This window comes from Physeter macrocephalus, chromosome 6 (genome assembly GCF_002837175.3).
Source record: "Physeter macrocephalus isolate SW-GA chromosome 6, ASM283717v5, whole genome shotgun sequence".
Taxonomy (NCBI): Eukaryota; Metazoa; Chordata; class Mammalia; order Artiodactyla; family Physeteridae; genus Physeter; species Physeter macrocephalus.
Window position 1 is genome coordinate 88,466,773 of NC_041219.1, and position 10,738 is coordinate 88,477,510.

Consider the following 10,738-nt stretch of genomic DNA (forward strand, 5'->3'; position numbering starts at 1 on the left):
TCCGGGAAGATCCCACATGCCGCGGAGCGGCTGGGCCCGTGAGCCGTGGCCGCTGAGCCTGCGTGTCCGGAGCCTGTGCTCCGCAACGGGAGAGTCTACTGCGGTGAGAGGCCCGCGTACGACAAAAAAAAAAAAAAAAAAAAAAAAAAGAAAAGCACAGTAGGTTGGTAAGAGGTTTGAAGGCATTAAAACATGTAAAATGCTTACAATACACTTGGCACACAGTGGATACTCAATAAATGTTACCTATTACTATCAACATTGTTTTCCCCATTCACACACAGTTAAAGTACACAAATTTCTCTATGGTATGAGAATTACTGAAAGTTAGGAGCTGGAAAAGACTTTACAGATCACCAAGTCTGATGCCTTTATTTCCAGATGCTGAACATCAAGTCTAAATAAGTGGGGACTTCCCTGGTGGCGCAGTGGTTAAGAATCCGCCTGCCAATGCAGGGGACACAGGTTCGACCCCTGGTCTGAGAAGATCCCACATGCCTTGGAGCAACTCAGCCCGTGCGCCACAACTACTGAGCCTGTGCTCTAGAGCCTACGAGCCGCAACTACTGAGCCCGCGTGCCACAACTACTGAAGCCCACACACTTAGAGCCCACGTTCTGCAACAAGAGAAGACACTGTAATAAGAAGCCTGTGCACCACAAGGAAGAGTAGCCCCCGCTCGCCGCAACTAGAGAAAAGCCTGTGTGCAGCAATGAAGACCCAACGCAGCCAAAAATAAATAAATAAAATGATTTATTTTTAAAAAAAGTGATTTAATAAATAAGTTAAGTGACTTAGTCAATGTTCCAGAGTCACTAAGTGACAAAACCAGGATTCAGACCAGGTCTTAAGCAAGGCTGCCTCTCAATCTATATATACTTTGTAATTAAATGAAATTAATCAAGTACTGAGTCCCTCCCCTTCACCTTCTTGCCATAATGGAACCTCTGCTCTCCTCTGGAGAAAACTGCCTCTCTCCTGCACTCATACCATGAGCCTAGACAGAGTGGGTATTTCCTTTGCTCTTCACTGCTACTTCCAGGCCACTGTCCCAAGTTCTACCTGAAAACTCCCAACTTTGAGGCTCAGAGCAGTAGACTGTCCTTGTGGCAGTCATGTTCCCTCATTTCTTTAAGACTTTAGCCCCAGGATCCCTCTATTCTCTTCAGTACTATTCCTGATATAATTTGTGGTGATTTCAGTATGCAACATCCAGTATCCTTCCATGCCCGGGCCTCTCCTCCAAAGCCCTGTCTTCTACCCTTCTTGGCTACCCACTCCCACTGTCATACCCTACAGGGTTTCTAAACAAGCATTTGGGGCAGGACAATTCTTCCACGTGCAGGAATATCCTGCTCAATGAAAAACATTTAACATCTCTAAATTGCCCATTAAATGCCAGTGGCAACCCCCATCCCTACCCCCCTACATATTTCTAGACATCTCAGTGGGGAAGCAGTACCACTCCAGTTGAGAACTACTTACCTAAACCTTATCATTACCAATAACCCTCTCTATAATCTCAAATTCAAGTATCCTTCTGAGTACCACCTACTTCCAACTCACTACCTCTACTATTTGGACTCTCAACAATTCTTGGACTCCACAGGAACTCATAATCCATCGAGTCTACTATCTTTTCCCTGCTCTTGACCCCATCAAGTCCCCACTTCTTCCTTATACAGCTTAAATTGCATGGTCCAGCATGGTCCAGCATTAGAATCACTGTATCACATAACCTTCAATGTCCTTGTCTTTCTTTGCTTCACTGTAGTCTCTGGATCAAACAGCAACCTGTTAACTCACATACTCTATGCCTGTAACCTGTATGCAAGTACCTGAATCTGACTGGAGAAAGACACACAACTGAACTTAATGGTCACACTTTAAGTTCATGATCAGTAACCTCAAGTGGACTGTTAATGCTCTCCAACAATCCTACTATATATCCCTAGTCCACTTATGTTCTCAAAACATTTTATCTGACCGACAAACGAAGTTATCAAAAGAAAACTTTCCGAGTACTTCATCCCCAATCTACCTACCTAACCTGTATTTGCTTGCTTTCTTATTATGAATGAGGTACCTATGCTCATGTAAAATAAATTTTTCCACTTGCAGACTAATGTTCATCCCCGCCCCTCCTGAAGGACATCATCCCAGACTGTCCTTTCTATATGTCCTGTGTCATCAAATATTATTGCATCACTCCCACTGGTATATAGACAGGCTGTTAATTCCTCCCATCATAAAAAGTAATAATAAAAATAAAACTTCTGGGCTTCCCTGGTGGTGTAGTGGTTGAGAGTCCGCCTGCCGATGCAGGGGACACGGGTGCGTGCCCCGGGCCGGGAAGATTCCACATGCCGCAGAGCGGCTGGGCCCGTGAGCCATGGCCGCTGAGCCTCCGCGTGCAGAGCCTGTGCTCCGCGATGGGAGAGCAACAGTGAGACGCCCAAGTACAGCAAAAAAATACAAAAAAACAAAAAAACAAAAAAAACTTCCATGACTTATAAAACCCCCTCCAGCAATTTCATTTTGTAGATCCCTTTGCAGCAAAACTCCTGTCTACTCATTTTCTCCCCTTTTTTTCCCATGTTCTCTTAGATCTAATTAGATTTTTATCCCCACTTTGACTGAAAACAGTTCTTGTCAAGGTTGTCAATGAACTCCACGTTGCCAAATACAGTCAACTCTTGTTATTTGTGGTTATGTTCTATAAAGCTGCCATGTACACTGAATTAGCAAATGCTGAACCATTGTTCCTAGGGGAAATACAGGGTTAGGTTGCTGCAAGCCTCTGGGCACAATATTTTCATCAACTGGTCAATATATAACCTTGTTTTAAGTGTGTTTCTGTTTAAAGACACCTTATTTAATACAGGCATACCTTGTTTTATTGCACTTCACTTTATTGTGCTTTGCAGATACTGCATTTTTTTACAAATTGAAGGTCTGTGGCAACCTTGCATAGAGCAAGTCTCAATGAAGGCACAAAAAGTTAGCACTTTTTAGGAATAAAGTTTTTTTTTTCCCTTGGCCGCATGGCTTGTGGGATCTTAGTTCCCTGACCAGGGATTGAACTCAGGCCCTCAGCAGTGAAAGCTGGACCACCAGGGAATTCCGGCAATAAAGTATTTTCTAATTAAAGTATGTACATTGTTTAGACAGAATGCTATGGCATGTATGTATGTATGTATTTTTTTTTTTTTTTGGCTGTGTTGGGTCTTCGTTTCCATACAAGGGCTTTCTCTAGTTGTGGCGAGCAGGGGGCCACTCTTCATTGCAGTGCGCAGGCCTCTCACTGTCGCGGCCTCTCTTGTTGCAGAGCACAAGCTCCAGACGCGCAGGCTCAGTAGTTGTGGCTCACGGGCCTAGTTGCTCCGAGGCATGTGGGATCTTCCCAGACCAGGGCTCGAACCCGTGTCCCCTGCATTGGCAGGCAGATTCTCAACCACTGTGCCACCAGGAAAGCCCTATGGCACATTTTAATAGACTACAGTACAGTATAAACATAACTTTTATATGTAATGGAAAACAAAAAATTTGTGTGACTTGTTTTATTGCAATATTAGCTTTATTTTGGTAGTCTGGAATATATAGTACTGTTAATTTATTAACGTTGAACTTACAGTCAGCAGCACTACAAGTCACACCTGAGTGAAACTTACCTAACACGTGTTTTCTACATAAGGTTCATCACAGCCTTCTTGCACTTAACACATAAGCACTATGCTTAGAGGCCATTTTAAACAGCAACATCACCAACAAAAAGCACAATAATGTGAAAAACACAGCACTAACTAGACCACAAAAAGGAGAATTGTTTATAGTATGAGACCTAAAATTGTAAGACAGAGTATTGCATTGTTCGACCTCAACTGAGAAAGTAACTCAAATTTTTCATTACTCCACACATGTCCACTAATGACCCCAAGAGTACATACTGATTGGGGGGTTACAAATGAATTTTATCAAGTAGGTGAATTTGCAAATACAGAATCCTTGAGGGACTTCCCTGGCAGTCCAGTGGTTAAGACTGCACATTTCCACTGCAGGGGGTGCAGGTTTGATCCCTGGTCGGGGAACTAGGATCCTGCATGCCACAAGGTGCAGCCAAAAAAAAAAAAAATCCTTGAATAATGAAGATCGACTATATAATAGTTACTGTTACTCCTCATTTGACCTCCAGCAGCATTTTACATAGTTGATCATCACCTTGTTCCTAATTTCCATGATCCTGATTTCTCTTGATTTTCTTTTTACTGCTTTGGCCATCCCTCTTCAATCTCCCCAAACCCCAAATGTTGGAAAGTCCCAGAGTCAAATCCATTGACCTCATCTCTGACTACACTCACCCCCAGTAATGTCATGTAGTCCCATGACTTTAATTACACTTATGTTAAATATTTAGATATTGTGCCACAGCTCTCAGATGCTCTGTTCTGTTTTTCTCCCCACTTTTTTTTCTTTTTTCAGTTTGGATAATTTTTGTTGGCCTATCTTCAAGTTCACTGATTCTTTCCTCAGCTGTGTCAAGTCTACTAATAAGCCCCAAAACATAATTCATCTATGTCACAATTTTTATTTCTAGCATTTCCATTTGACTCTTTCATACAGTTTCTATTCCTCTGCTGAAATTTACCTCCTGTTCATACATGTTGTCCACTTTTTCCACTGTAGCCTTGAATATATTATTATTATTTTAAATTCACTATCTGATAGTTCTAACAACTGAGTCATCCTGAGTCTACTGATCATTTTTACTTTTGACAGAGGGTGATTATTTCCTTGCTTTTTTGTATGTGCTTCATAATTTTTGCCTGAATGATGGACATCATGTGTAAGATAGTAGAGACTGAGGAAACAGTATTCATGCCTAAAAATGGCATGGTAGTTCTTCACTACTTCTTCTACTAGGCGTTTAGTGCAGGCGGTGGTTGGGGGAGGGATGAGTCAATCTATTCAGGAATCGAGCAGGGTTTGGGTTTTGTTATGATTACCTTAAGTACACTACCAGCTCTAAATTCCTCTAGTGTGACCTTCTGCTTAGGGTGGGGCCTGGTTTGCCAGAGGTTTTTCTCAGTGATCTTGCTCCACCCTCAGCTTTAGGTTTTCTCTGTGCACCTGACCCAGAGTGTCTCTCCATACTCTTAGCCCTCCCCAGGGATAGACTGCTATTGCTTTACTTGCTGGAGGAGCTGAGGGAGACAGTGAAGTTGCTCTGTTATCCTGGCCTAGTCTCAGTCTCAGGGGGTAGGGCTTTCTCCCAGTAGTAGGAAAACTAATGGTCTGAACCCAGGAAAGTTTTCTGCCCTTCCCTCAGGGTTTATGGATTTTCTTTTTCTTTTCACTTCTTCCACCCACACTGGAAAATGGGGTTTATTCCCTTCCCCCAGTGGCTTAAAGCTCTTTTCCACAGGGAAGAAGGGTCCAGGCAGGCCTGTACCACCTAGAGAGGCTTTCTCTTGTCTCCCTTGCTTCCCCTAATCTTTCTCATGAGCAGCTCTTGGAGATCCCTGGAGTGGGTGTTACCTACCCTGTGTCTGCAGCTCCCAAGGGTTCTATATTCTCATACTAGCCTACACTTAGACTTTAGCAATTCAATAAAAATTTAGCTAAATTCTTTTGTTTTTTTGACCATTTTTAATTTCTTTAATGTTGTATCTATTTTATTTATTTTTACTTTTGGCTGCATTGGGTCTTCATTGCTGCCCATGGACTTTCTCTAGTTGCGGTGAGCGGGGGCTACTCTGCATTGCAGTGTGCAGGCTTCTCATTGCGGTGGCTTCTCTTGTTGTGGAACTTGGGCTCTAGGAGTGCAGGCTTCAGTAGTTGTGGCTCTCGGGCTCTAGAGAGCAGGCTCAGTAGTTGTGGCACACAGGCTTAGTTGCTCCGCGGCATGTGGAATCTTCCTGGACCAGGGCCTGAACCTGTGTCCCCTGCATTGGCAGGCAGATTCTAAACCACTGTGCCACCAGCGAAGCCCCAATTTAGCTAAATTCTTATTTCCCCCTGTATGACAGCCCTGCCTTCTTCCTGTGCTCTGCTACTGCTACGGGTGAGCCATGCCCACATGCCACTACTAATGTGTCGAAAGAAGTTATGATTTTTGTATATTATAGCTTACTCTTGTTTTACAGTGGGAGCAATATGCTTTCCAGCTTTTTACATCCTAAATGGAAGCCAGAAATCACCCAATGAGTTTAAATACCACCTATATATCTAGAATGCCTAAATTTACATTTCCAGTCTGGACCTCTCCCCTGGACTCGACCATATATATCCAACTACCTATTGGACAAGTCTACTTGTATGGTTTGGCAGACAAATTCTAAGGTGGCCCCTATGGTCCCCACCTTCTGGTGTTCATGCCTTTGTATAATCCTCTCCCCTTGAGTGTGGGAGGGATATGTGGCTTGCTTCTAACCAATAGAATAAGGCAAAGATGATGGGACGTCATCGCTGTGATTATGTCACATTTTATGGCTAAGGAATGGGATATCATTCCCTTGATTATGTTATATTATATAAGACTCTGTCTTGTCAGCAGACTCACTCTCACTCTCCTGCTGAACTTAAAGTAGCAGCCTGCCATGTTGTGAACTACTTATTGGAGAGGGCCAGGTGGCAGCGAATTGCAGGCGACCTCTAAGAGCTGAGGGTGGCCTCCAGCTAAAAAAATTAAAGTTCTCAGTCCTACAGCTGCAATAAAATGAATTCTGCCAACAACCTGAGTGAGCTTAGAAGTGAATTCTTCTCCATTCTAGTCTCCAGATAAGAAGCCAGCCCTAGCCAACATCTTGACTACAGCTTGTGAAACTCTGAAGCACAGAACCCAACTGAGACAGAAATTTTAGGATAATAAATGTGTGTTGTATTGTTTTAAGCCACTAAATTTGTGGTAATTTGTTTTGCAGCAAAGAAAACTAACAAATAGTATCATAAATTTAACATGCCCAAAAGCTAAATTGCTGATTGCCAACATCTCCCCCAAAAGAAAAAAAAAAATAGGCCAGTGTTGTCCATCTCAGTAAACAGCAACTCCATTCTTACTGTTATTCAAGTCAAAAACTATAGAGTCAATCTTGACTCCTTTTTCCCTCTAAACCCACATCCAATCCAAAAGCAAACACTGGGGGACTTCCTTGGTGGTGCAGTGGTTAAGACTCTGTGCTCCCAATGCAGGGGACACAGGTTCGATCCCTGGTCAGGGAACTAGATCATCCCACATGCATGCTGCAACTAAGAGTTCACATGCCACAACTAAGGAACCCGCCTGCCGCAACTAAGACCCGGTGAAACCAAATAAATAAATAAATAAATAATTTTTTTTTTTTTTAAAGCAAATACTGTTGGCCTCACAACCAAATTATATCCAGAATCTAACTTTATCTCACCACCACCACTATAAATAATTTTTTTTTTTTTTTAAAGCAAATACTGTTGGCCTCACAACCAAATTATATCCAGAATCTAACTTTATCTCACCACCACCACTAATACCACCTTGGTCCAAGCCACTATTGTCTCATGCACAATCAATGTAACAGCCTCCTAACTGGTTTTCCTACTTCCACTCCACAAAGCAGCCAGAGTAATCCTATTAAAATATCAAAGTGCTTTCTCTGTAAAGTATCAGTCAAATCACATTTTTACTCAAAAACCACTCCCAAGGTTCCTTATCTCACCCAGATTAAAAGGCAGAAATCTTACAGTGGCATACAAGGCCTACATTATCTGGCACTCTCCCCTGCCATCCCAAACCTCTCTGCCTCATCTTGTATCCCTCTCCCCTCATTCATCCCTCTCCTACCACACTGGCTGCCCTACTGTCCCTTAACCATGCCAAGCACATATCAGTCTCAGAGTTTACAGCTGTTGGTCCATATAATTGAAGAGGTATTTCCACAGATACGACTTCTCAGACCACCTTACATAAAAAGGAAAGTCCCCATCCCCATCAACAACCCCCTATTCCTCCTATCCTGCTTTATCAGCCTCCACAGCACGTATTACAAACTGATACGTTTTATTCTCCCCAACACTAGAATGTATGTTCCATGAGAGCTGAAACTTTTGTTCACTGTTATATCCCCACCTTATACTGAATGACTGAATAGATATTACTGTTATTAGATACTTTTTCCTTATAGAAGTTAGAGTCTAATAAAGCAGTCAAGCCACAAGAATTTGGATAGCAAGTCAGTGACATTATTTTTAAAAATCACTATAAAATTATTTACCACCTAGAAATGTACTTATTCTATCTCTGTAAATATGCTTTTGAGGAAACCTGGAAAACATTCACATCTAACCAAAATAACTGAAATGTGTAAGTAAGCCAACTGAATTAAAACATTTCTGTGAAGGGCCCTATTAACAGAAGGTAAATGAAAGACTCTATCATTGTTTTTCCAGTACCACCTGGGGAAGATATCATTATTCTTCAGAGATATAGCCAAATAACAGAGAAGAATACATCAAGCTTGAAGGATTAATCCTTTAGTTGCTTGGTTCTCAAACTTTTTTGTCTCAAGACCCTTTTATACTCTTAAAAATTATTAAGGACCCCAAAGAAATTTCATTTATGTCAGTTTCTAATCTAATACTTACATTTAAAATTTAAACAGAAATTTAAAAACTATTTAACAGTTCATTTAAAAACAGCAACTAGGGGCTTCCCTGGTGGCGCAGTGGTTGCGCGTCCGCCTGCCGATGCAGGGGAACCGGGTTCGCGCCCTGGTCTGGGAGGATCCCACATGCCGCGGAACGGCTGGGCCCGTGAGCCATGGCCGCTGGGCCTGCGCGTCCGGAGCCTGTACTCCGCAACGGGAGAGGCCACAGCAGAGGGAGACCCGCATACCACAAAAAAATAAAAATAAAAAAAAATAAAAAAATAAATAAAAAATAAAAACAGCAACTAGAGAAAGCCCGCACGCAGCAACAAAGACACAACACAGCCAAAAATAAAATAAAGTTATAAAAAATAAATAAAAACAACAATCATAAATCCGTTACATGTTAACATAAATGATATATTTTCACTAATATGACTAAATATCCCCCCCGCAAATTCGTGAGAGAAATGACACTGTTTTACATTTCTGCAAATCTCCTTAATGTTCGAGTTAATAGAAAACAGTTGAATTCTCTTATCTGCTTCTACATTAAATATTTGCCATATGTTGTTTTGTTGAGGTATATGAAGAAAGTCTGGCCTCACTCAGGTATGCAGTCAGAAAAGGGAGGGGTGTTTTAATTGTTTTTTCAGATAACTGTGGATATTCTCCTCTGAAACCACATTAAAACTTGACAGGTTGTAATTTCTTAAAGGTTGTCTGCAATGTACAATTTGAACTCTGTATTCTGTTAACATTAAAATCCATTGGTGTATCTTGCATTCTGAATGGATCTTATACCATGCATGATTTTGTAACACAATTTTGTAACGAAAAAGTTGGTAGCTACTGGGAAGCTGTCAAGTTCACAATGGTGAATACAAGTTATCCAAAATTCTAATTTTTACTTGAAAGTTCAAATCCTGTCACTGGCAATACCTAGTTCCAGTTGTTTTCCCTGAAGTGGGTCAGGTACATGGATCAGACAATTTGAAATTTTTAAAATATCATCAGTTCTGCAATATACATGTCTGTCAATTTAAATTCTCTAATGAATATGCCTATTTTCCAGTTCAGCAAAAATATTTCCTTTATATCCACAATACATCTGTTGAATTGAAGATGGTTTGCCTCCTGAAACTATTAGTCTCTATTTCAAGTCAGCCCAAAGGGCCAAATAATTTTTCATTTTTCTTTTGCAGCAACAAAATTAGTCTGAAAAAAAATCTAAAATAATCATGTACCGCATAAAATGAACTCTACCTCCCCAAGTTTTGAGAAGTATATACATGTTAAAACGCTAAATATGCTTTGTATAACAGAAAATAAAACTGAATGATCTTGACAAGATACTTAAATCAGATATTCCTTCCTTCCATACATTTCAACATTTCACAGGTGTTTTTTTCTCTTTTGCTTGGTTCTTTCTTTGAACGTTAGTAACTGGTGATCTGAAACAACAGATTAATCTGCATAACAAATACTCCTAACTGGCTCAATGTTTTGGCTGGTTCCTGCCTTACCTGTTGAGGAATATGAGAAATATGAGCTCCCTGAACTGTTGAACCAGACTGAGGTGCTGTCTCTGAAGCGTTATTCTTGTGAGAATCTTCCATAATCAACTGTAAGGGGGAAAAAAAACAGTTAAAAGATGCTTTCTAACTTCATTTTCAAAAAATCTTAAGACATTTCTTTTCTTAACATGCATACTTTATAAGAGGAACAAGACAGGCTTTTCTATACTAAGGGCTGAGCTCAATTTATCCAGACTCATGTTTTCACACCTTTGCTCTGGGTGTGTAGTGACCTATGATAAGACCTTTTAAAATGGCAAATAAAAAGTGCTACAGAATATGGATAGTATACTCTATAGTTGTTTAAAAATTGGTAACTTGGTTACCTCCATGGAAGAGAATTGGTAGCTATGGTACAGAGAGAGAAAAGAGATTTTCCTTGCATATTCCTTTAAATTTTTAAAATTTTGAGCCACATGAACATGTTTAAATTTAATAAATGGTATACATAAGATAGTCTTCTGTGCAGGAACACAAGCATTCTTTTCTTTTTTTTTTTTTCTTTAAATTAAAAAAAAATTTTTTTTTTTAAATTTATTTTTG

The 10,738-nt window shown here is 40.7% G+C and overlaps 1 protein-coding gene across 5 annotated transcripts in view; it reads right to left on the bottom strand.

Moving 5' to 3' along the window:
- Positions 1–10,267, bottom strand: part of ATF1 (activating transcription factor 1) — a 67,901-nt gene extending 57,634 nt beyond the window's left edge. For 3 of the 5 annotated variants that reach the window (XR_002891612.3, XM_024122957.3, XM_028491345.2), the window contains exon 1: positions 10,145–10,264. Coding sequence is in view for 4 of the 5 variants with exons in the window: in XM_024122957.3 (XP_023978725.2) it covers positions 10,145–10,237 (93 nt within the window). In the remaining variant the exon portion in view is untranslated. Of the gene's footprint in view, positions 1–10,144 lie in introns of all 5 variants that reach the window. The other 2 variants (XM_028491346.2, XM_055085635.1) reach the window with 2 other exon arrangements.
- Between the last annotated feature and the right edge of the window lie 471 nt (positions 10,268–10,738).